The sequence below is a fragment of the Tachysurus vachellii genome, chromosome 4, assembly GCF_030014155.1.
Source record: "Tachysurus vachellii isolate PV-2020 chromosome 4, HZAU_Pvac_v1, whole genome shotgun sequence".
Taxonomy (NCBI): domain Eukaryota; kingdom Metazoa; phylum Chordata; class Actinopteri; order Siluriformes; family Bagridae; genus Tachysurus; species Tachysurus vachellii.
Window position 1 is genome coordinate 26,981,349 of NC_083463.1, and position 27,643 is coordinate 27,008,991.

Consider the following 27,643-nt stretch of genomic DNA (forward strand, 5'->3'; position numbering starts at 1 on the left):
TAACATCACCAACCAGAATTATATTAACTGGAATAAAGTGTATAGGAGACACATTTAAAAAAGAATCATTCAGGACTTGGATCTTGAAGGCCATATCGTGAGGTGAGTTTTTAAATAAACACTACTTGTCCAAAAGTCTTCCTATCACACCCATTAATAGACGTTCTCCAAAAAGAAAGCTGCATCCATACAGTTGTACAGGATGTCTTTGTATGTTATAGCGTTAAAGTTTCCCTACACTGAAACTTAGAGGACCAAATCTGTTTTATCATCACAATGCCCCCGTGAAGAAAGTCAGGTCCATGAAGACATGGTATGAAAAGAGCCCGAGTGTCCTGCACAGAACCATGACCTCAATCCCACCGAACACCTTTGGGATGAATTGAAATGCTGATTGTGCATCAAGCTTCTTCAGCTGACTTCTGTGTCTGACCAGGTTAATTGTTCTGTGACTGAATGAGCAAATCCTCACAGCCACACTCTAAAATCTAATGTTAAGCCTTCTCAAAGATTAGTTGCTATTATAACAGGAAATGGGATCTGGAATGGGATGTTCAATAAGCACATATGAGTGTTATGGTCAGTTGGATCGGATTTGTTTAAACATGGCTCACAGCTTTCCCGGAAAAAATAATTCTTAACGGGTCTTTAGACAAAGTTCGTCTTAGCTTCCTTAATATGTTCTACTGACAAAGAGCTTTAAAAGAGTTGCAGAGTTTTACATCAACCATTAGTCTTGTCTACAGAGGCACAAATAAAAGAAGTGTTAATCTTTATATATATTTAGTTACAGTGTACTGCAATGACCCACTATGCAGCAAACCTCATAAGCACATACCTTTCTCAAATCTGAACCTGTTGCTATTATACGTCTGCTTTGAAATTGTGTCTGTGTTTCTGACAACTGCCTCAAAAGACATTTTCACAGATGGCCTGTAACAAGAGCACCTGTATTCAATTAGTAGCTACTTCTGGGTTTTATCAAAGAACTGTGAACATCATGGTTTGGTTTGACATATAAGGTCAGCGATAGTATGAAAGAATGGCTGGGTCAGTGAGCAGATTTTGAGTGCATAGGTAAGACAGGAGTGGTGGATGATGTGTGATGACAGTGGTGTTATCTAAGTGAGGTCCAGAACAGTTCAACACAGTGGATAGCAACTAAAGCGCTACACAATCAGCCCTTTTTAGAACACAGGCCATTTAAATGCCACTAAAATAACAAACTAATGTTTGGGCTTATCATATTGGTCTCTTACAGTGAAGAGGCAGATTCAGAGAAAGCAAACACACACACACACACATAAGCAAACGTCATTAGACACTGCGTCACAAATGGCATTTGCAAATTGACAAATGTACTCAGCTCTACTTCGTCAATTCATTCAGACACCATTGGGATAATTACATCATGTACATGTATCAGATGCATTTGTTATTTTGGTGCTTTTGAATCTCTTTGTTGCTAAATACAGTGTGATAATAAATGTCTGCTTTCTCTGTAATTTAGATGTTTTATATATAGTTAGGTGTAAGGATATACTGTCATATATGTAGTTAGATATAGTTTGAAATGGAATATTTAAATATTAGATAATCCTTAATTTAGATCATGCTTTTCTGTTTTGAAAGCATCAAAAACTGTTGATTAAGATCTAATGTTAACTCAGCTCATGGACATTTGAGTTTAAACAAATTTTCAACAACTTGTACCAAAAGTACCAACATTTACTACTACTGCTACAAAACAACAATAACAACAACAACAATAATAATAATAATAATAATAAATTTAGTTAAGTCAAGTTTAAAAAGGCAAAGTATAACATCATAAAGAACATACAACCCATTCCTCCCTCCATCATTTAGTTCCCAGAAGTTCCTTTCATGTGCCGAATCTGCGCACTGGAGGGAGTTGGAGAAGAGAAGGCGCGCAATGCGCAGGATCCGTTAAGTGTTTAACAGCGAGCATTACGACTCATTCTATTGATTCGGTTCAAATCAACAAGCACGCGTCAATGAATCATTTAGGTGTGTTTTGATTTGTCTGCTCAGAGAAATGCTCACTATTAGAAGAGAAATGCTCACTACAAAATCAATTGTGTCATACAAGGAAGCAAGGTGTCACATTGGCTAACTGAAACCCAGTGCCTTTGTTTGATAATGGGAATAAATCATTCTGCATTTAATGAGATCAAGATAATAGAGAACAGAAAATATTGGCTCATGCATTTCAAATTTCATTTCAATTGTTTGGTAAAACCACACGTCAAAGCACAACTTCTAAATTCACGATTCGTTCGGGAATCGTGTTTACGAGTCGGTTCTCCCGACTCGTCTTACAAGAGTCATTCTGAATGCACCGATTCGTTCCTGAATGGCCCTTCGCTATACTTGACAGTAGGGAGAACGCGGTGGAGCAGAGGATGAATGTCGGCGCTAGTGCACATACAGTGACAAGGGAAAGTTGGCGCGGTCTTTTAACGTCTTTTCACGAGATTTTTTGGCATCACCCGAAAAAGCAGGTCTGGATACTGGTGCGGCTGCGGCGCTTAACTGATCCAAGAGCGCAGTTTCTTCGTGTGTGTGTGTGTGTGTGTGTGTGTGTGTGTGTGTGTGTGTGTGTGTGTGTTTTCAAGCTGTCATCATAAATAGGTTTGGAAAATTTCCAGCTGAAAGTCAAAACCAGATGTGAGATGCATCTGCCCGTCCCATGACAGAGACGCAGCGGAGAGAGACTCCTGTGGCGCAGCGGAGAAAGCTGAGGCGTCGGATTTCCATCACTTCCAACACCCACACTTCTCTCAAGCAACACTCTCAAAATCTCTTTATTCGCAACTTTTTTTAGTGTCGGCGTGAGACATGCGGGAAAGGCAGGCGTCTGCGGGAGAGCTCTGAATAAAGCCGAGATCGGAGACTGCGCTCAGGGAGAGAAGCGACAACGCTCAGCCGAACCTGCCTTAACTTCTTCAGCAACACAATGTCAGCGTTGCGGAAGAAATTCGGGGACGATTTCCAGGTAGCGACGACGTCCTCGAGCGGCGGCGCTTATAAGCAGGAGAAGAAGAGAAAGCGCCAGCGCTTCGTGGACAAGAACGGGCGCTGCAACGTGCAGCACGGCAACCTGGGCGGCGAGACGAGCCGCTACCTGTCGGACCTCTTTACCACTCTGGTGGACCTCAAGTGGCGCTGGAACCTGTTCATCTTCGTGCTAACGTACACGGTAGCGTGGCTCTTCATGGCCTTTATGTGGTGGCTGATCGCCTTTGTGCGCGGTGACCTGGAGCGCGCGCGCGACGACAAATACACGCCGTGCGTAGCCAACGTGCACAACTTTCCGTCCGCTTTCCTCTTCTTTATCGAGACCGAGGCCACTATCGGCTACGGCTACCGTTACATCACGGACAAGTGCCCCGAGGGCATCATTCTTTTCCTGTTCCAGTCCATCCTGGGCTCCATCGTCGACGCCTTTCTTATCGGCTGCATGTTCATCAAGATGTCGCAGCCGAAGAAACGCGCCGAGACGCTCATGTTCAGCGAACACGCGGCCATCTCGATGCGCGATGGCAAGCTCACGCTCATGTTCCGGGTGGGCAACCTGAGGAACAGCCACATGGTGTCCGCGCAAATCCGATGCAAACTTTTAAAAGTGAGCCTGTTTACTTCTAGAGTACTTCTCTACCGTTAAAGTTTATCTGATGAACCCGTGAGTCTTATGTCTTGATGCTTCGTTACGCACAGAAACAAATGCGCATAATGGCAATCCAGTTGTTTTGTCACTTAGTCTAACATTTATCCATTCTGGCATCTAGTTTTGGCATGCTTAAATAGATTCATTTGATTTCGTAAAAATATACACTGTCACAATGCAGCTTTGTAGAATTTACATTTAGAATTTACAGATTTCTATTTTGATTCGTGTTAAACAACCCTGAGGTGCAGGAAAAACTCAATGAGATAACATGCAGAAGAAATCTTGCCAGAAACTAGACTCATAATGGAACCCATCCTTATCTGTGTGTAACTGGATAGTGATTTATAAGTCATTACTCAGCAGTAATAGAGTAGAAAAGACGTTTGGTGTTATCAACACAGTTTTAATGATTATGGCAACAGTTCTCAGAAATCTACAGTATTCATGATTATATTTTGAAGACAGTGGACTCTTTAAGGTATCCATGTAAGATCATGTACCTGTGCTGAGAGTGATTCATGATTATCTGTGTGTGTTGAGATGGTTATTAGTGTGCCATAATTCTTTGTATAGGTTGCATAAGAAGGACATAGTCTATGCTCATTTTAAAACATGAGGTCTGCAACCTAAGGTCTGAAAGTACAAGTTGTTAGGGTATAAATAAATGATGACTGATACAGTATGTGATTCAGTGCTGAGCAGAAGTGACATAATGGGTTCAAAAACCTAGAATAAGCTAAGAAAATCATAGGAAAATTGTTGTGTCGGCAGAGGAAGGTTGTTGACACACAGAGGTGGCTGCAGGCAAAAACAATTTGTGGGAAAAAGAGAAAGGATAGCATTTTTGTCTGAGAGCATGTCTGAACTTCTTCTTAGGTTAAAGCAGAGATTGGCTTTGGGTATAGAATCCAGATAGATAGAAAGGCTATGTGAGAAGGATGCTAGGGAGCGAGTTAATAAAGACATGCATGCATGCAACTGTAAAGCATTGTTGGATTAGTGTCTGGGGAGGCATTACAGCCAATAATGTCAGGTATTTGAAAAATGTTGACAGTAATGCTTATATTGAAATTATATTAAAAAAATCTGAAATGAAAATGTCAAGAGATGTATCTTAAGAATGTGTGTTTTTCTATATCAGCAAACATGCATGTGGTGTTCTGTATTAGTCATGTGGGTGGCACAGTAGGCAGCATGGTGGCACAGTAGGTAGCATTGCCACTTTCCAGATCCAGTGTCCTTCGTTCAGTCCTAAACTACAGGTACAGTCTGGGTTGACTTTCAGATGTTCTCCTCATGTTCTTGTGTGTTTGCTCTTGGTTCTCTGGTTCCTCGTAGTCTAAAAAAAACAAACCATAGGTGAACTGGCTACTGTTAATTGCCTTTAACTTTGAATGAGTGTGTGCATGGGGTACAAGGATAGCATGACATCCGATGATAGGCTCAGGATTCAATCTGAATAGGTCCAGGTTGAAAATAGTTATTGAACATGAATGAAAACGTGAAAATAATTAGCCAAAGTAACAAAGCATTTGTGCAATTTGTTTTTAACTTCTAGCGTATATATTAGTGACACTTAAAGTCATTTTTCTAATACACAGTAATTTAAGTATTACAATCTTGAGTCTTTTTTTCCTGAGCTTTGATCAGAAGTTGAACCGGAACAGTGTATCATTAAAACTCGCTTCTTATTTTATTCCAACAAGAGTTTAATTCTAACCAGAAACCTACAGATGAAATATCTGAAACAAGATAAGTGCATAACAGGATGACATCCAGTTGTTTGTTCATGCAGATTTAATTTGAGACTGGTCGTTGTATTAATTAATCTAAATCTTTCTTATGAAGTAAGATACACATCTAATGAATCATGAAACATTTATGACCTCTTCTATATGCATAAAACGTATTATAATGGATAGCATAGTGGGTATAGTCAGAGCATTTATAACACTGCCCTATCGCTTTAGCTCTGTATTTTAGTTTATTCTGATTATAGATATTGTAAAATTTTCAAAACAGAAATTAGTCAGGACTCTACAACTGTCCTGCATATTTCAGTGTTTTCACCTTTTTTGACTCATCATTAACTAAAATGCCAGAAAATAGTAAAATTGGGTGTTAAAGCACACCAAAATGTGCAGGATTAAGATGAAGAATTAGAGCAATGCATTAGAGTAAATAGTATGGAAATAAATTGGTGTGGAATTAAATTTTCATCCAAGAAGTATGGTGAAGATATCATGATCCATTGTAAAATAATCAGCGATCCTCTCACCAGTCCTATTACGTTGTTGGTTGTTGTCTCTGGTTGTCACTCTGTATTTTTCTCTTTCTCTCTCTAGCCCAATAGTTGGGTGTGGATTTTATTTTAGTAAAAAAATTTGTTTTGAATGAAGCACAGATGAAAATGTAAGCCGTCATTTTAGCCATGCATCATCGATGAAGTCTGGTGTACCTTTTGAAATGCTGTTTTTGAAATTAAGCTCGCTTTCTCTAAGATCTTCTCTGTCTGTAGTCTCGACAGACTCCTGAGGGTGAATTCCTGCCTCTGGACCAGCTGGAGCTGGACGTTGGCTTCAGTACAGGAGCCGATCAGCTCTTTCTTGTGTCGCCTCTCACCATCTGCCATGTTATTGACTCGAAGAGCCCGTTCTATGACCTTTCACTGCGGTCCATGCAGACCGAGCAGTTTGAGATTGTGGTGATCCTGGAAGGCATTGTGGAGACCACAGGTAAGACTCACTCCACAAAGCACATGCAAAACCACACCTATGACGATTGGCTGTTTTGTTCTGGTTTAAGTGCACATCTTACATTTATGAATTTGATGATTGTGGTCTGGAATTATAATTTTTGATCATTATGGTAATGTAGGAAGTACTACTATACTATCAACTACGTTGAGAAATGGTAGAAGCTATATAGAGCTAGCTAACTAGGTGAACTCCATTTATATATGTACTAATCAGTGCGGAAATTGGTTCAATTTATGTCTTGCTTTGGCAGATAGACTGCTAGTTCTTTACAGGCTTTATTTTGCTTCACAAAGCTATTCACCCAATTTATGTAACTGTATCAAATTTTCAAACAGTAAATAGGAACTAACTGCCGGTAGATGTTGTGAGTAAGCAAACTGAAGAAATGGCATTTGTCAGTTCACTGTTTTATACCTACTTAATTTGAATGCAATTAAGAAACTCTGAATTCAGTTATATGTGTTGTTGCTATGTTGCTTGCTGCTGTTGCTCTGTGTCATGCAAATACACAGAAAATGAATTGTCATCTGTCTCTTTGTCACTTGAACATCATTCTTTTCACATACTGGTCAATGATCAATAAATAAAGAGAGAATAATGAAGTATAAACAAGTATAAGCAGCTCCAGTGGTATTAGTAGTCAGAATTGCTAGAAAGTGTGCAACAAAGAGGTTTTTACAGTATATCAATGATACATACTTCTAAAAGATTTAAGGCTAACTTGCAGTAGAGTGCCAAATAATACATCCGATCATTGCAATACCAAACAGGGCTGTAAGTAACATTGATCAGATGTGGCCAATTAGTCCCCCTCAACATTTCACAGTCTTGATTCTGCTCTCCTGCATTACTTTACACACAGCTATGTATGATGTTAAGGTGACAAAACCTAAACTAAAAAAACATTTAAATTTTAGCGCGGTTTGCCTTGGTAGTCTAGCAGAGCTTGTTGGTGTCAAAACAAGATGCCGGGGTTTACAAACGCTTCAGGTTTAACTGTGAAGGGCTGTGAAACGACTGACAGTAATATCCAGGGAATCAAACCTTTACATATTTCATAGAATGTAATGCATTTCTGTTCATTCGACGAGACAAGAAACATTTTCCAGAGCAACAGTCGGTATATTAGGCATAAGATTAATAACAAAAGTGTGAATAATGAGAGAGAATTTAATGAACTTGGTTAACTAGCTTTCATGGTTGCATATAAAAAATTCACTTGTCTAAGGAAATAAGATAAATAAAACACACAATGGAAGATTTATCAACCTCAAACTTAAACCAAAAACATTTATGAAAACATTTACATTTATGATCCAAACAAGCCGCTCTAAATGGTTTACCCTCACCCCCATTTTCAAGACGTGGTTACAGCTTTGTTACCAGGTAATGGTAAAGCAAAGGATGTGCCAGATGGACATGAACATCCACACACGCTCTCTTCCAATCATTCTTGAGTCTTCCAACACTTTCCAAACACGTGTCTTTAGGGATTCTGCAGAGAGAACGTAGAGTTAGCCACCACAAGGTTATTTTTGTTCTAGTTAAAAAAAGATACGAAAAAAACACGATTTTTTTGTTTTGTTTGGGGTGTTTGAGAGTATGTACACTGTTGTCAGTGGGTGTAGGTGGCTAATCACTAAAGCATTAGACTGACTCCTTCGTGCTGTAGAGGAGTGTTAGTGTCGAACGGAACACTAAAAAAAGAGAGAGAAAGCAAAAGGGAGCGAGAGCAACAGCCTTGTTATGTAAGACGTGTGAAACATAAAGGGAATCTTTATTTAGCACGTCGCATCTCAGTGGTCTTACATGGTGTAGGATCAGCAAACCTGTCAATCATAAGTAAGTTCACCTGTACTTTTAGTGCCTCAGGCTTCAAATGTACCAAATCATGCAAGTATACCAGTTTGAATAGAGCAGAATGAAGAAATATATATACAAAGCACGCTGAGCCATACCAAGACCAATAAACAACAACCCCCCCCCCACACACACACACACACACACACACACACACACACACACACACAAACACATCACAATGTGTCTGAATGTTTCACACAGTCTCCACACAGTGTACAGTGGTGTTCCACTGACAGGTCTTCCACATGAACAGTGCATGCACAGCAGCAAGCAGTCTGAATATTCCACCCACAGAAAGTGAGCGGATTTGTAGGTAAAAACAGAATTATGTACAGTTAGTCAGCACACTGTTCTCCCCATTGTGAATCAGTTTCCATAGCAACTAAATCTCCTCCTCCTTAAGTGGGCTCAGTACAGTAAAGTCGCACAGCCTGTTTGAGGTACAGAGAAGTATGTGAGAGGAACACTGATCTGTTTTTTTCCCTTCGTGTGTATTACATAAACACATAAACTAGAGATGGACAAAATTGAAGTTTTAATGATTGATAAGCTCATTGTCACACTTTTTATTGTCATGGTATAGACTTGTAATTGAAAAGAGGTGGAATTAAATAACAATAATGATGATAATAATAATAATAATAATATATACACGTATATATAGAAATGCAAAAAATCAATTTGATTTAAGTAAAAAAATATAAGCAAGTACTAAAACATGATATAGTGTGAGATTATTGATGTGATATGCAACTTCTTTACCTATAACACTGATTTATTCCACATAATTTTCTACAGAAATGTACACATTTTTATTATTCTATATTCAATAGTTATTTCTTTATATTAGGGACTATATGTAGTTACATTTAATGTCCATGAAATGAATTAGATCCTCCCATCACTTACATTCTAATACTGTAGGTGTTAACCGTCGTTCCTTCACCAGACTCCTCTTTCTTTTTTTTTAAGTGAAGTGAATAAGAAATATCTTGTCACGAGCAATTTGTCAATATGTGCTAAAGATTAGATTATTCGATTATTAGATTATAGTATCAGAATAACTATATTAAATAGAAACCCAAAATTCACTTTGCAGTGCGCATTATTGTCAGCTGCTATTATAGAAAATTAGTGTATATCTTCTGACCAATCAGAATCCAGAACCCACTTAATAAGCGTATTCTAAATCAGGGTTTCTCAAAACCTTTTACAGCCAAGCCCCACAGAACAAATTTATTTTATTAACCTAAATAAGCTTTCCAAATATTTTTGTCATTATTTAAATAAGTGTATAAAGATATTTTGGTTATTTTTTGGAGCCATAGAACTTAGAGGCATTTTTAATTCCTATAACTTCCACTAATAGATCACATTGGTTCTGCTGACATTATTTATAGACGTCTTTTTTTTTTTTTTAAGTTTTGAGTTTTGGATTAAATAATTTCAGCAGGCGTGACCAGGAAGGAACATTACAATCATCTAAAAGAATGTGCTGGCCACTTTATTAGGAAAACTTGAACATTCATGCAGTTATTTCTTCAGTTGTTCATGTGACAACACCACATGTAAAAAAAAAAAAAAAAAAAACAGAGCTTTGTTAATGTTTAGATTAAACATCAAAATTTGGATTGTAATCTCAATGACTAATTGTGGCACAGTTATTAGTTCCAGGGAGGCTGGTTTGGGTATTTTAGAAACTTCTGGGATTTTCACACACAACACTCTCTGTTTATACTGAACGGTGTTGTAGTCCTGATGGTAGAAATGTCTTGTTGTCGAGGTCAATTGACAGACTAACAGACCTGTCTGAGCGGACGAGAAGGATAAGGTTACTCAAACGACACTTAAAAGTCAGGTTGGGCATCTCAGAATGCACTATGCAGTAAACCTTGAGACTGGGCTACAACAGCAGGAGACTATATCAAGTTGCACTCCATCATCCTGTCAGGTCTTGTTTGGCTTTTCTGCTTATCACTGTTGTAAAGTGATTATTGAAGTTTAATGTTTTTAAAATCCCTGAAAATTCATCAGCTTCTCAAACCAACCTGTTTGGCACCAACATGCCACTATCAAATTCACTGAGATCACATTTTCTTCCCCGTTCTGAAGTTTGATGTGAACATCACCTGAGGCTGTTAAACTGCATTATCTGCATGATTTGATGCATTATGTAAGTGTATATTAGCACTAATAATAGTGATAGGGTAGCGATTTCTCCTGCTGTAGGAAACTAAAATAATGACAGACCTCCAGGTTAGGCTCAACAGATGCAACTTTGAGAGTCTACAGTATAAATAACCCATAAAGAATTAAAGGAATATCCCAGAAATCAGTCGGCAACTCAGCAACATTCCATTCTTTCAGGATAATGTATTGAAATTCTTGCCCATGTTACTCATAGGCTACAGATGCAGTGGGTAGCAATTAGGTTAAAAGATGCTGAAAAGATTTTGTCATTCATTGGATGAAACCTAGGACTTCAGCTTCCTGTCAGAGACACTCTCATACTTCAATGCATTTTCTGATACTGTAAGCGGCTCCTCTGTGTCTTTTCCATAGCTGGTGCCTATTATATCACAGCCAATATTTTGAAATCTGCCTGACTCAGATGAGCACATGGCACAGGTCGTGTAGAGATTAAATTAGTGTATCGTGTTTGAGAGGAACTTTAGACTTAGAAATAGAGTACATACAATGTGTTAAAGTCACTGTCCTTATGTGGACTATTCATGTATTCAGCAGAGGGATGTTTAGGTTACGAGGTATTGCAAATGGTACACTGAATGAGAAATGATAATCAATTTGGCTTTGTGCTAGACTCCCTTATGACTGTGGCAAATTGGAAGAACTCGGCTACTTCTCCACTCCAAAACCCCTGAAGTCTTGTCCCCTGTGTCAGTGGGGAAGACTGAGTTCAGCTGGATGGTCGATTACAGCCAATAGCTTAGTGATGTGCCGTGTCAGTCACCACACACTCACACACACACACACACACACACACACACACACACAGAAAGAGTAAAAGAAACAGATTATAGTAAAGCTGTTTAGATCAGCGAACACATAATGGCACACAAAATGAGACATCAATACAGATAATGATGATCATAATGGAGGTAATGATGATAGGTAGAGGTAGCTTATTAGAAAGAGACATAAAGTATCCAAAGGGAGCCTGCCCACCTGCAGAGGGATCAAGGGAGAGCAAAAAGTGGCATGAGCACAGGAGCAAAACAATGCAAGTGAGAAAAAATGCAAGCGATGGTGAAGCATAGCGAGAAAAAGATGACAGAACCAGGTCATTGAGAGCACCTCTGTGCTAAGCGAACAGCGCGCTTAATGACGGTCACCATAGAAACACATTATCTCTGTTGAAAATATAAATTGCCCTCGTAACTGTCATCTAGAGGAGTGTAGTGATATGATGTTTTGGTTTGTTTGTTTTTAATCTGAACACGATATAATATGCGCAACCGCTTCTCAAACAATCGCCGGTAATGAAATTTCATTGTAATGGGTGAATATGGGGTGATTATGTAAGCACCGTTAGAGGAAAATCAGGCTGGAACCTCACTTGCCATGCACACACACATATGCACACACACACTCTGTGAACATCAGAAAGCCTGTTTAATATTTCATGAGCTGAATAATAATATTTCACACTCTTGTCGAGTCAGAAATGTTAGTTTTACAATGGACAAGCACGAACAGTAAACTTTCTCATATGGTGTGGGTGAGAGACAGACTGTGTTTTGGATAGGCTGGGTGATGGGTGCGTTTGTGTCTAATGGTTAGATCATGGTCTGAGCTAGTTTATGTAACCTGGGGGTGTGTGTTCTCTGCTGCAGACAGCAAGGTCTCGGATGATCCTCTGTCGTTTCCATCCTGAGCTTTCTTTCCTGTGTTTGCAGGAGCAGCGATAGACAGACTTGCTCTCCAAATGACTTTAAGTGCCACTTTAAGCAGCTCAGAGCCCCATTCAGGGATCCCCAAACAATCCAAATACCCTGTCTTCCCACTGCCTTTAACACTGCCATAAGATCATGAGAACCCTTCAGATGCACCCAAAGCTCTAAACACAAGTCCAGGTGCTCTCGTTTACTACTGTTGTACCTTGGATTTTGTCTCAGTACTGTAAATATTTCCTTGTCTTTGGTGCATGGTGCTGATTGTGAACACTGAGTAAATCCTTCCATTCTACTTCAGATGGATTCTTCTGTTTTGAGCCTGATCTATTAAGGTTAACCATCTCACCTATTTATTTTTGTGCTTTCTGTTAAATTTTCTCAAATCTCAGCTCACATACATGATGATACTACATCTACTGTATAAATGTTCACAGCAGATGCATGTCAGAGTATTAAGAGCACGCATCTTGTTATATTCTAATTTCCGCTATGTCATATTTGTTTACTTTTTTATAAAGTATAAACATGTACTTACATTGACATAAAAGGTCAAGTGTGTTAGTAAGGTTTCGGGTCAAATTAAGCTACCAGAACAGGTTCACCGAGCCTTGAATTTAAAAATCTCGAGAACTTAAGTAATGATTTTATGATGATAGTCTCTCCAAATTTCTCTTATAGGTGTTCAAGAAGGTGGAGATCTTGGAAATATGAAGGCCAAAGCACAGGATTTAAATGATGTGAAAATTAGAAATATGCCTTTATGTTCTGTTGATCTCTTGATTTATGACTATATTTATATTTTATATAGAGTGAAATACGGCTGGTAGGGCAAATGTGTTTTATTTTGTTTGAGCTGATTATAAAAAAAAACAGAATACATAAAAATAATGCATTCTTGTGAGTGTGTGTGTGCATGCGTGTGTGTGTGTGTGTGTGTGTGCGTGTTTTAGAAAGCTTGTCGGAAAAATTCTCAGGGTGGTTGAGACTAGAGGTCTTTATGTATGTGTTAGGACTGTGGTCCAAAAGATATCACCCATGCAGGAGTTGTATCTTGTTGTGAGTGAGCAGTGTGCAAGATAACCATTGATCACATTCATTAATATAAACATGTGGCAGTCATCAATATCTGTCTGCTCTGCCTCATGGTGCTTTACTTTAGGCTACTAATTTGTTTCGATTTTGGGAAAAAATGAACCAACATTTGTTAGAAAATATATCACAGAACTAAAGCGCTGCTTTTTACGAACTGAAGTGATGTTGCTGAGGAACTCTCGGGGGCAGAATTCATAGAACGCGCTTATAGTGCCTGCCATTTTACCTCTGGGTTTTTTCCAGTGTTTGCAGGGGAATAGCATTAAGGTTCATAGTTAATTTAAAAACCTTCTAGGTTAGATCTGTGTTTAGTCATCTTGTGTTCTTTACTTCACTAGTACACGCACAGGGCAGTCGCAGTAATACAAACGCTTTATTTCTATATCTTTATCCCATGCAGTTGCTAGAAAAATGGGATGTAATTTCACGATGCTGTTTCATCAATGCCTCTTCTCTATACAGGTTTGTTCTCACAAGGAACTGAGTCCTCAAATAATATGGACAGAACAGGCCATATGATGCTATCAAACTGCTGTCAATGGCCGGGAGTCGAGCAAACAAACTGTCTGTGCTCTTATCGTGGGAGGAATGGCATATTCTCTCTAAGTTCTTTCAGAGTGACACTAGCCAGTCATTCACTCAGCACAAGGTAGATAGCATGTTCCTCTGAGTGGTTTATGCCGCCCTGGGACACAGCACAAGCAGTTTGAAAAGACGTGGACGTTGGTTTTGTGTGTATGCCCCACTCTCCATAGCTGCTGGGCGATGAGGAATGGTGAGAACTGGCAAACCCAAATTGAAGAGAAAATGGGGGGATAATCTCTTTGGAACATTGTAATAATACGGCTGATTAGGATTGGCTGGCAAAGATGGTGATTGGTTTGAAAACCAATCAATATGACACAGCATGATGTTCTGTTACTTCGATGCACTACAACACAAGCGATTAAAATAGCAGAAGGAGAGGCAGAGCGAGGGGGTGCGTATTTGTAGTTGGTGTGTTGGATGTCTAGAAAACTCATTTGTCAGTGCAGTTTTACTTCACTGAGTCATTTATTAAACAGCAGTTCTTACTCCCCTGCGGGACTCCTAACACTATCCCATTAGATTTCTTCTGGATGGCTGAGAAACTTCATGTGCTCTCTGTAGAACACATCTAGACTGTCTGTCTGACCACAAGAACAAGCAAATGTTGATGAGGGGATCAAACCACAGCTCTGAATATACGGTTACATCCATGGTCTTTGGTGAAAACAGATAACTTTTGCGTATTGCACCTTTTCTGGCCTTTCTCAGGGTTATTTTCTTCCAGACAAAAAACACCTTTATGGTTTTTTGTTTCATTTTTGATACAGAAAAGTTCTGTTTCTGGATGTCTGTGAAAAATCTTTTAATAGTCTTTGTTTTATGTGCTCTAATTAAGGTGACGCAGTGTGGTTCATCCACAGAACTAACGAATTTCCCTCTGTCAAAGCTCTTGTTTTCATGCAGCCAAATGGTCTGTGAACAGACGTTCCCGTGGGTGTTGCTCAACAGTAAATGCTACTCCCATGCGCATGCATATATATGTGTTTGTGTGTGTGTGTGTGTGTGTGTGCTTCTGTTTGTGTACAACAGTACAATTTGTTCTTACCAACAAAGAATGATACCGTAGTGAAGATTAATACTGACAAATGTTCTATGCAGTTCAGCTGAGTTCAGAAGATTTCTAGACTGAAAATGGAAACTATCCTCCTCTGGGTGACACAGGATAGTGGGGAATGGTGGCATTGGTTCTCCAGGGGCAAGTGGGACAGACCTGTACTGTACACATGTACATTTGCTTGTTCATGCAGTTATCTATTCAGCCAATTATATGCCAGTAAAGCAATGCATAAAATCATGTAGATACATGTCAAAAGCTTCAGTCAATCTTCACATCAAACATCAGAATGGGAGGAAAAACTGACTTTAACTTTGGCAGTGTTGTTGCTTCCAGATGGGCCAGGTTACGTATTTGAGATAATGCTGATATCATTGAAATTTTCACACAGAACAGCATCTAAATGGAGTAAAATGTTTTTACCCAAACTGGACAAACCCCTGGACAACCCCAGCCCAAATTCACCTGTTCTTTTTCCAGTCTGCAACAATCCAGTTTCTATGAGTCTGTATCAATGATAGCCTCAGATTCTTGTTCATGGCTGAAAGGAGTGGAATTTGTTGCTGTATTCCTCTCTTGTAGCTCATCCACCCTCAGGATGTAATGATACTGAGGTGTTCTGAAGTGCTTTTCTGCTCAAAACAGTTGTAAAGGGAGCTTATATGAGATTCTGCATCCTTTCTATCCAGTCTTTCTCCAGTCTTTCTTCAGACCTCTCTTATGAACAAGGCATTTCCACCAATAGAAAATCCCAGGAAATCATCAGTTTCAGTTAATTATCAGTGGGATACACAGACCAGCTCTTCTGTCACCATCAACTGTGCCGTAATCAAAGTCACTAATATCACACTTTTCCTCCATTCTAATGTATGATGTGAACATTACCTGAAGCTCTGTGCTTGAATCTGCATGATGTGTATGGTCACATATTTAATCCAATGTTTTTACATTGCCCCATTTATTATGATATAGGTCTTTTTAAACCTAGTGATCCAAAAAAATGATTCTAAAAGCATCCCAGAGAGTTCTACGGGGTCCAGAAAATACGCTGTTACATACTTACTCTGTGAATGTTTTCAGCGGAGGTACAATGCAGTTAATTACAGGGTTTCCAGGGTAACAGTTTTTTGTACACCCAATTGAGCTAGTTTTAAAAATATTCTGTTGCTGTTTCATAGAAAATAATGGGAATTACATCTAATTAATTTCCACAAACAAAGCAAAGTGTTCAGACGTTGTGTCTATGATGTACAGAACTATTGTAAAATACAGTATATTGCAAAGATTGAGAGATAGTAAGTGGAGTTAAGGGGTGGATCATGACCGCACGTCAGAAATGCATGAGGACCACTGTGACCTTGTTTCCCACTGAAAAGCTGAAAGAAAAATCTGTCTCTCTTTTCCAGCACCTGAACATTTTTGGCTTTTGTGTGGTTCTTAAGATGAACTTGCACAGAAAATGTGCTGCCACCTGGCAACTATGGTTATAAAAACAAGATGTTAGACTACACATGACACAATGACACAGTACGGTCACTGATCATCTATAATGGGGTTACTATTAGCCTGTAGCCTAAGTTGAGTGTGATAGTGACTCGACTTAATTTTGTTTGTAGCTATGTCCTTATTGTCACACTGTTAACCTGCCACACCTAAATCTATGGTTGTGAGCCAGTGCAGATGAAAGGTTTATAATTAATCATGGTATATAGTTGTAGAAGAGTGGAGACAGGCAGTACTGTTTGTTCTGCAGTTTATTTGTTCATGTTTATATGTGCAAGCTTTGGTTTAGGAAATAAATGACCTAAATTACTGGGAGAATATTTGTACTTGAGAAGTGTTGACATTTATAATTACACCCTGACAGACTTTCAGTTAAAAGTCTAAACTTGTCATTACTGGGTCTCAGCATTGTGTCATGCCATTGATTTTTTTATATAAGTATATATGTGTTTGTTGGTTTGTATTAGGCATGACCTGCCAGGCAAGAACATCATATACTGAGGACGAAGTCCTCTGGGGTCACCGCTTTTACCCAGTCATCTCTTTGGAGGAGGGCTTCTTCAAGGTGGACTACTCACAGTTCCATGGTACATTTGAGGTGCCCACGCCTCCACACAGCATTAAGGAGCAGGAGGAAAGCTTGCTGCTGTCCTCGCCACTCACCGCCCCATCACTCTGCCACAGCACAGGAGGCCTGACCGAAGGCAGCAGCACCATGGACGGACTAGAAGCCCTGCAGAGCGATACCGAGACCGGCTCAATTAACATGGCTGCCCCTTTGGCCAGCACCAAGCTTCCAGCTAAGTTACAGAGGCTTACAGGAAGGGACGGCATGCCACGCAAGTTGATGCGCATGAGTTCTGAGATCACGTACAACCTGGGTGAGCTGCCCGCCAAACTTCAGCGAATCAGCTCAGCCCCTGGCGTAGCCGAGGACAGGCTTCCACCAATCAGCTCGCTGCTCAGCCCAGTAGAGGACAAGCTGCCTTCTAAGCTAGGTCTAATAGGGGGTGGAGTTGATCCTATCAGCCAATCAGTGACGGACCTGCCACCGAAGCTGCAGCGACTAGCCGGAGGTATAGGAGGAGTTGGGGTCGGAATTGGAGGACGAATGGACGGGCACCTGCCTCCCAAACTGCGAAAGATGAACTCGGAGAGATTCACGGGGTTAAGTCTGAAATGAACATATACTTGCTTTCTTCATTTACCTCCTTTGTAAACTGGACAATAATGTTACATATGGAACAATTTATATATAAATATAACTTTGACCTAATATTGCTTAACACAATCTGGCATGTTTTTTTTCCCACAAACAGCATGAAATAAAGATACATATCCAACATGTTATTCATAAACATGAGAAACATGAGAAATATTAACCTCATAGTCCAGAGCTTTTAAATGATTCACTATTCTTATCAAATGTTTAACATTATGTTTATGATGTTTCACACCATAAATATTCAAATGTTCTTTATGGTCTCTATTCTTCAATGTATGGTAAGAAATCCAAGAAGTCAGTGACTCCTTGTATGCCTGATTTACTCGTCGCTCGTTATGTCTGCTCTGAGGTTCTCCATCTATTACACAAGAAAAAAGATTATTATTTAATATGAACACATCACTTTCAAAAAATTCATGTCTGGCATTTTAGTATCCAAAAAATTGCCTCGAGCTCATGAATACTCTATTGCATGTTCAATATTTGTTCATAACCAAAAACATATGATCTCAAATCTAAGAACAAGCCTTAACTTGTTTGATGTTTTGTTAGGAATTGTGTTTTTCTGTTTGATGTGAGACAGAGCACATTACTGTGTGATGTATTCACTCACCGTGATGGGCTGCTTTACTGGATATGAGTCTAGAGCATTAAAATTGTGTTTGTTTTTCACATATTTAAAAAAAAAAAAAAAAAAAAAAAAAAGAAATCTAACTTTGTAATGGTTTTTGTGTTTGAAAGCTGAAGCAATAATCCTTCGGATTTCTGTGATACTTTTGACTGAACATTCTTGTACATGTGTTGTGTTAATGTTTTGGTTTCAGAATGTTAAGAAATATTTCTGGCCAAAATTGAATGTGCCAAATTACAGAGTTTTTAAACACTGGAATAAATGTGTTGCACAAATGTAAGTGTCTGTATGCAGATGGTGGATGATAGACAGCTATCTGAATGATGGAGCTCTTACTTAAATATTGCTTCAAAGACTTTTCCCGTTAATACCCTATCAAAGTCAACATTTAGTACTTTGAATATGTCTTCTAATATGGAAGTGCGTGATGCATTTTTAAAGAGATGGAAAGATTTACATGTATCTTGTGTCTTTGAAGACATTGATCAACGTTAGAAGCAAAATACCATAAATTACTCATTTCATCTTTAATCTCACACCTTCTTCAAATGAATGCTTGTTAATGAGCATATTAGTTAGACGTTTTTAATTGTGACATCATTACTGTATTTAATTTTATTCATAAAGTTGTTTATATTTTCATTGTGTTGCCTCTGTGTTAAAAAGGATGTGACTCAGAACACAACTAAGTGTCGAATGACATTATATGGCGGCCAAGAAAAAAATAGGGTGGCTACAAAAACATGTACTACCAACATCCACCGATCTGCTCTGCTTTCAAATTACTGTATAAACAGCTTTATGGCTGAAAGTCGTAGGATAGAAGTTTACACATTGAAGGATATTGTTTGCTATTTTTAAGTCATGTCTTTAAAAATATCCAAATAGCAAGCATGATAGTCAGAAAGGTCAGCTTGCCTGTAGTGTCCAAGCCTCATAAAACTTGGTTCTGCAATTTGTTCCTTTGTGTAATTTGTAGGTTCAGTGGGCAATGCTGACTCAGTCCTTACTTCTACTTTCTCCAAAGACAATTTTAAAAAGATGGGATTGACAAAGTGATCCACCTCGTTCATGTTTATTACACCTGGTGTTTTAATTCATGCCTTTTCAACGATGTGTACAGTCTGGGTTAGAAAGAAATCAGCCTCACCCAGCCTGTATACTGTGGATATGTCTATATACTGTTATGTTTCTTTTTCTTTGCTTGGTTACACAAACTAAACTGAACCTTATTTTATGTACAGTATGTTTTCTTTCAAAAAGCAGAGGACATTGCCCTGTTAGCCTATTTCTACCAGATAACTCTGTTTACATGAACAATCCTTCATATTAAAGTATTTACCTCCTGCTTTAGTGACATTTACTGAAAATTACTTTCTTATATAATTAAGACAAATATCATGCACTTTATTTCTTAATTTATTTTTTTGACATCTTTTTTATGTAAATCAACCTAAATCCAACAATAATCAGCATTTTGGGAAATTGATCTCTGATTAGGGATTGGATTCTAATAAACAAACAAAAATATCATGAATGCAATTGATCTCAAATCAGAGACTTTTGGTTCTGGATATAGAAAATATATTGTGGTTTAATGTGTTTCCATTCTAGTTGGTGGGGTTTGGACATTGACTTGTACAGCAATCAGCCATAATATTAAAACCACTTGTGCTACCAAAACAGCTCTGAACCATCAAGGCATTGATTTTACAAGAACTCTGAAGGTGTGCTGTGGTATCTGGCACCAAGACGTTAGCAGAAGACCCATTGTAGGTCATTTTTGGTGGTCGACAAGGGTCAGCTTTGGCTACGCAGCCCCACAAACTGCAATGGACTGTCTTCTAACACTTTTCCATTATAGCCAGCAACTTTCTTTTGCAATATGAAGTTGACAAATGATTGAAAAATCTTTGCAATACATTACTGAGAACCAAAAAAGAAGCGCTTCAAAGTTCCTCTGTGCTAAAATAATCTCATGGTGCGAATCCTCAGACTTATTAACACGTTCCCTCTTCACAGGAGGCCAATATCCTGAACTTTATCTGCAGAGAGCTAATTATAAAAAATGTCTCGGTGTGTCTGTGTGAGAGACAGATAAAGTTACAGAGGGAGAAAATACAGTTCCAGAATTACTGGCACCTCCCTGTAAAGATGTGGAGAAAAGGTTAGAAAAATGTCAATGGTTAATTAGTTTAATCTCACACTGAAAAGTACATTTAGACTAAGAAATCAAAATTAAATGTTCATTCATGAATTGATGAATTTATTTATTCATACACATTCATATACATGAAACAGGAAGTATCAGAGTTTAAATCTTTAGTAAATTAAACACAAAGATTTTCATAACTTTTTTAATATCAAGATAATAATGACTTGCTTTAACAAGAAAACAGTTTGAGCATTCATTTTTATATTTTATATATATGTATTTTTATTCATAACAAATATTTTGCACTGAAGAGGAGAAATATTTAGACAATTCTTAAAAGATGCTCACATATCGTGTTATCGATTATACTGTATATCAACATATCAAAAAAATGATAGTGAAGATCTTTCTGAAAGGCAGACAGCATTATGATCTTTATTTCTCTGACCTGTTTGAGGGAAATTTTGTCACACCTAATGATAAACTCATTTCCCTGCAGCACAATTTCACCTATTTTGTAAATCATTTTAACAATTTACCAGCTATTGGCTTAATAACGTGTCAGTTGTGTTATTGTTCTGTCAGTGGGCAGTTAATGAGGTCTTTAATGGAGCATTTTTGCTTTCAGATGAAAATGAAATCACAGCCTTTATGAAATCGTTCTTCATACCACACAGAGCTGCCATCTTTATTACAGGCTATAAAGAAAGAACTAAATCTCGGTTCATCTTGATAAACGCATTTTACAGGCATATATTCTGCATAGAAAGAAGCTGCCTTCAAGTTTTCTGTCGATTAGGATAATGTCCCCAAATGGAAAGGTTAATTACATGGAAAATACTGAATTGGCACATTTTGGTAACACTCAAGTCACAAATCACCAAATACTAATCACATGGGACAAATTACAGAGGTAGCGATGAGTGCTTGCCTAAAAAGGGCCTTCATTTAAAAAGTTTCTGCTGTTTCTTAATCCACCATATGCAAAGGCATGTTTTTGAAGCCATAGCTCATTAAGCTACAGATGCTTCCTGGGCATAATTAAGACTTTAAAAAAAACAGACAGTGTGTGAATATTTGTTAAATTATTCATGACTTCTTTAAAAGCATAAGTCTGATTTAAACCCTGTCTACGGTGCGTCTCTTAATCAGACATTTTGTCAGCATTTTATGGCGTTTCTGTTCATACCTCAGCTGAAAGGCTATCAAATCAAAAATATCCATTTTTAAATAGGCTGCTTTCAAACCCTCAGACTAAACTAAACTGAACGAGACCTTTCATATATGAAATTTGTAAAGAAAGAGATGAATGAAAAAAACTGCATTGCAGCTCAAGAGAACACATTCCCTTCGCTCATCTTTGTATTAAATTCGTACATTGTTTACATAGGATTAGGAAAACGTGCTTTATTTTATCAAGACCTTTTATCTAATTGCTGCTGAAAATTAATCAAATTCCTGCGGCTCTGCCTACTTCACTGCCTTAGTAAGCTGTGCTCTGGGCCTTATCTCTGATCAGGTGGGAAAAGTAATTATTTTAAATGCCTGATTTTTTTTTGCAGGGAGAAATTGGCTGAACACATGACTTAACGTAATTGGAGTCTGTCAAGGGTGCAGATGCATCAGAAACATATCAGGCAATAACAACTGGTGCACAATCTGTTTTTTTTTTTTTACAGATTAAAACATGCTTGACATGATACTTAATGTCTGCCACAGTTATAAAGAACATGCCCTCTTCCCTTACTAGCACATTATATTAAGTGTTTAAGATATGAAATCGAACTCTGTTTATAGGAAGCCTAAAATAAAACCATTTGACTAAAAATGTATTCCTTCTTCTTTTCATTATGATTTTTTGGAAATGTAAGTTAGAATGTAAGATAGAATTCCAAGACAATCTAGAAACAATTTCGCTTCTGAATGTAAAGTTTTTGCCTCTGAATATATATATATATATATTTTTTTTTTATTTTTTTATTTTATTTATTTATTTATTTTTTGAGCTGTTAACAAAATATTTCATGATTTCATTCTACCACAATGGCTGATTTTGTTGGTCATAACTCAGCCTAATTCACCAGTTCAGCGCTGTTAAGTTTCTGCTACCTAACAGAATAGAATAAACACTTACAACAAATACAACTTACCCATAGAAAACACATAATTTCACTGAATGAATCCCTTTTTTTAGTGTTTTTTTTTATGTTAGAGTTAAACACAAACTTTCTCTTTTAAAGGACCTTGCAAACTATGAGTAAAGCTTATACTGTAGATAAATTAAATAAAAATGACCTAGAGTGAGGGCACCCTGTTAAACCTACAATCTTGCCAGGTACAGACAGGTGTTGGATAAAGCTCTGGATGGCAGGGTGGATGTGTGGCTGGGCAAAAGGTAGAACATGCTGGGTCAGCACGGATCAGCACCATAGAGACAGAATACCACGGGGTTGTGAGAATTTGGGGAAAATGTGTCATTAAGACTGATTTCCATTTCAATTCTTTAATGTTTTAACCGAAGGGTGTAACGGTATAAATTATATACAATTATTTACATTATATAAAATGTAAAGAGAATCGGTTTGAAACAATATTAAAAATAGTACGCTTGGTCTCCTAGCATATATCAGATACTGCACTAATCATCATCACATCACTGTTTATGATCATGTGTACTCGCCATCCACTTTATTAGGAACATCTCTTCTTACATTCACAGTTATCTAATCAACCAATCATGTGTATAAAGAAAATCAGGTAGATACAGGTCAAAAGATTCAGGTAATGTTTACATCAAACATTAGAATGAAGAAAAAGTGTGAGTTCAGTTACTTTGCTTGTGGCTTGGGTTTGTTGACAGATAGGCTGGTTTAAGTATTTTAAAAACTAATGATCTGGGAATTTCATGACAGAGGTCTCTAGAGTTTACAACAGTCTCTAGAGTTTATACAGAATGGTGCGAAAAAACAAAAAACATTGAGCAAACAATAGTTCTGTGGGAGGACATGCCTTTTTGATGAGAGTCAGAGGGAAATTACTCAAGCTCTGAAATAGCAAACTCCACACTCTGTCTAACATGCATGCATAAAGAGTCAGGTTTGTGATGCACTGTACACAGAGGTGCTGTGGCTTCTGCAGTTAGAGATATCCAGGTGTTCTCACTCACTCACAAACACACACACACACACACGTTTCTTTTTGTCTCTCTTCTCTTTTAAGGTCTCACATGCAGTCTATAGAGATAAGAAGAGAAACTGAGAAAAACAGTTTCTCTCTAGCTCACATACAAATAGACTCTCCACAACACACAAACACACACGCGCACACACACAGTTATCCTTCTCCGCTGCATATTTATTAACGTAGCAAATAATTTTAATGTAGCAAAACATTTCACTTTTATCTAGACCTCAGTAACCAAAAGGTTCCATTTTGCTGCAGATTTTAAGTGGTTTTAAATGTCAAATGTCCCCACAAGGTCACAATTGTCAGATATTCCTTTCTTATTCTATATATTATTGTAGGACATTTGGTCCTTACCAAGATCTAAAAACATGCACCTCCTACACACACGAACACACAGTTCCTCTCAATCTCTTTTTACTCTCTAATATATACACTCTTTCTCTCTCTCTCTCTCTCTCTCTCTCTCTCTCTCTCTCTCTCTCTCACACACACACACACACACAGAAATAGACACTTGTGTGTGTGGGTCTCTCTCTCTCACACACACCCACACACACACACATACAAACACAGAAATAAACACTTGTGTGTGTGTGTTTGTCTCTCTCTCCCTCTCTCTCGCACACACACACACACACACACACACACACACACATACAAACATAGAAATACTCACTTGTGTGTGTGTCTCTGCCAACATTTCTTCAAATAATAAGAAAGAAAGAAAGAAAGAAAGAAAGAAAGAAAGAAAGAAAGAAAGAAAGAAAGAAAAGATATGTATGGATACTATGGATATGGATATATATGGATATGTATGGATACTATACTTGGATATGTTGTCGTTTGTCCTGTCATCATTATACTCATTACTGTGAATCAATCAGTGAATCAGTGAATCAGTGATTCTCTGGAGGTGCGCGTGATTCCTTCGCGCCCATTTATAAGTTAACTGTGCAGTCGGTAGTGAAGGCGGTCGGGTGTTTGGGCTGCTTTCCATCTTCTACATTGAACATAAGCCTTTAAAGAGGTTGTTGGTTTGAGAGGATGGAAATGGAAATGGAAAAGGCCACGCCATGAATGTTTCAGCAGGCGGAGAGAGCGCGCGGCACCGAAATAGCACCAGCGGCGCAGCTCGGAGCGCGCGCGAGAGAGTACAGCGCGAGAGTGCGTTGCTAGGTAACGCCCGAGCCAATCCGTGAGCGCTCTCACACCCCCGCGAGCGTTCTAATGACGGAAAGCAGCTTTGCATCATTACCGCCATCATCGAAGTTCCCGCCGCTTATCGCATTATTACTCACGGGTAAGCGAACCTTCAGCACTCCCACACACGCGTGGATTCGGTGTGGGAGTTCAGCTCGAGCTCTACATCATGTTCGGGTTGTCTGTTAAGGACTTGAACCACCTACCGGTTCGCCACATAGGTACGAGTCCTGTTTAACTTGTGCACGTGCAAGGCTCGTGCGCCCTCTGCTGTTTGTACCACGCATAACATCTAACCAACGTGACAGCTGCCCCCCTGAAATAAGCCTTGCCACCTCAGCTGCCACCCTGGGAGGTATTCTGGGAGCAGGTATAAAGGAAACATGTAATCTTACCATGCGTTATACTTCTAAACTGAACAGCTTCAGGAAAATTCAAGTTAAAAGAGAAATCCAGTTGTTATTCCTTATTTGTGGGTCTTTTATTCAACATCACTGTTACTGTACTATCAAAATACTGACAATCCTGTAACATCACAGCTGCTGAATAGGAAATAATCAAAAGGAAATAAAGAAAATACAGCAACAGATGAACACATTATCACCACGAGCACAAAGCATGCCACAAGCTCACGTTATTTACAATAGTATAATGTAGATATTCTGATGCATCCCTTGTATATTATAAAGTATAGAGCAACTATGAAACTAGTATATTAAAGCAAGTGTGTACAATTTATTTTGAAGCAAGGAACAAATGAAATATTCTGCAAATGCTACCTTGCCCTTGGATACTACTCCCTGCTGCTAAGGTATCAGGCACATAGAACATACTTTTTTTTTACACACTTGTAAATAATGATAGGTGATGTCAGGCCCTCAGGGTAAAATATACAGAGACAGCAGGAGAATCCTAGCCTTTTCAATTTTCAAAACAAATTGATGCAAATGATACCACAATTGCAGCAAATTATTTCCATAATGGTACATGTCATGGAGAAAACTAATTTCCTTTCTCTGTCATGCTCTTCAGTGCCTTTTTTTTTCGGATGCTGCTCATATTTTTCCATGTTGTATATAGTAGTTCTACAAAAAAAAGCTTCTGTTGGACAACAGAAACGTGGCAGCACGTTAAGCCAAACTTTTATTCATATTATGAAATCCATATTTATATGAAAATGCAAATCACAAACACCCACAACCATGCACTTGAGTCCCCTGGTAAAATAGAAGGCAAGAAAAACTTTTGATTACTGGAGTATTTTATATATTGCTGTTGCATGTTTAATAACAACACAGTGTCTCTTTTTTAATAAAAAAAAACCTCTTTTTTTTAATAATAAATGTCTTCATAAAAGCAATTTTTATGAATAAGCTTTGAAGAGATCATTTATAAACTCATTTGAAGCAGGTGTTTTTGTGCTGAAGTTTTCATCAGCATCAAGATTAATTTTTTCCCCTTAAATTCTGCACACAAACTATGTTTTTTTTTTTTGTAATTTTGACTTTTGCATTTGTGGAATAAAGTCTTATTATATGTGCATTAATTTATCACTCATGTTCTTCTACCTAGAGCAAAATTATGTTTTTCTCCAGCCAAATTTATAAATGTATGCATGCATTATGTCAAAGCTTTCAAGTAGATTTGCAGCCCCAATATGCAATATTCAGCTTTATAATGTATAATAGAGCACCAATAAAGCTTTTATGTAAAGAAATAAAAAATACTTATATAGACACGTGTTTGTTTGAAGTCTAATACAGTGTAAATTTATTCTAAGTTTATTACACAATCTGCGAACATGGACTCAAACTGATGAAAGTTCCATTGTCTTCCTATTGGATTGCTTTCTAAATAATGCAATTTCACTCCTTTAAGTGCTTTAAAGAAAGAAATTTTAATGAATTCAACTGATTTACTCAGTGTGAAATAAACAGTGTTAAATAATTAGGGCTAATTATCAAAAAAGCCAAATTTAGCTCTCAAATTAAAATTTAATTGTATTTGTATTGATGTTTTCACAAAGCAGCTGAATGTAGGCACTAATGAGCTTCTCAGACGACATGGTGCGGTAAGGTGGGGTAAGCACAAGTAGCACCAAGTCTGTTTTGTACTATAAAAGTGCAAAAGTGTTAAAAATGTGTAAACAAGGATCAAGTAATTAAAGTGCAAAAGCAATAATAATAAAGTTTGCTCAAAGCTCAAATTGTCACACTATGTGACTTGAAATTTAAACAATATATTTTGAATGACTTCACTATAGATATAGTTAGGTTAGTATGCTTAGGGTAATGTTCCTATCAGAAGACTGACCTGACCCTGTCTCAAGCATCTTGAAAGATGGAACTGGTATTCTTTTGGTTTCATCCAGTTTCCCTACATCTCATCAGAGCACAGACTGACAGTTCTGGGTTTGCTCTAACAGAAATGTCTTCTGGGAAAATCCTAATAGGATTTCATATGGCTTTCATATTTCTAAGAGAAACTGGTTTCAAGCACAACTAATTAGTTGTTTGTGCAGAAATGGGGGTAAATACTTAAATAATTTTGCTTTATATTAATGTTGATATTTAGAATTATTTCAATCCCACTTCTATATTATGTGCTATATTGTATGGATTCAAGGCATATAATCCTGTTTACATTTAGTTACTTAGTGCATGCTGCTTGCTGTGCACTTGGTTGTGTAGCTGTCAGAGTGCCCATGCTGCCATCTGATGCTCCTACAAATGGCATGTGAACATCAGAGCTGGACCCTGGAGCGATGTTAGAAGGTGGC

General features: G+C 38.0%; 1 protein-coding gene across 1 annotated transcript; it reads left to right on the top strand.

Moving 5' to 3' along the window:
* The first annotated feature begins 2,403 nt into the window (after positions 1 to 2,403).
* On the top strand, positions 2,404 to 19,636 carry kcnj3b (potassium inwardly rectifying channel subfamily J member 3b). The gene is made up of 3 exons (XM_060868640.1): positions 2,404 to 3,649; positions 6,213 to 6,429; positions 16,935 to 19,636. Exons 1-3 carry the CDS (start codon positions 2,981 to 2,983, stop codon positions 17,648 to 17,650), a joined length of 1,602 nt encoding a protein of 533 aa, XP_060724623.1. The 5' UTR covers positions 2,404 to 2,980; the 3' UTR covers positions 17,651 to 19,636.
* The last annotated feature ends 8,007 nt before the right edge of the window (positions 19,637 to 27,643 follow it).

Excerpts from the sequence above, each read along its gene's own strand:
- kcnj3b (XM_060868640.1), top strand. The coding sequence starts at position 2,981 with ATGTCAGCGTTGCGGAAGAAATTCGGGGACGATTTCCAGGTAGCGACG. Across the intron at positions 3,650-6,212 it reads TCCGATGCAAACTTTTAAAA|TCTCGACAGACTCCTGAGGG; the intron begins GTGAGCCTGTTT and ends CTCTGTCTGTAG. Across the intron at positions 6,430-16,934 it reads AGGCATTGTGGAGACCACAG|GCATGACCTGCCAGGCAAGA; the intron begins GTAAGACTCACT and ends GGTTTGTATTAG.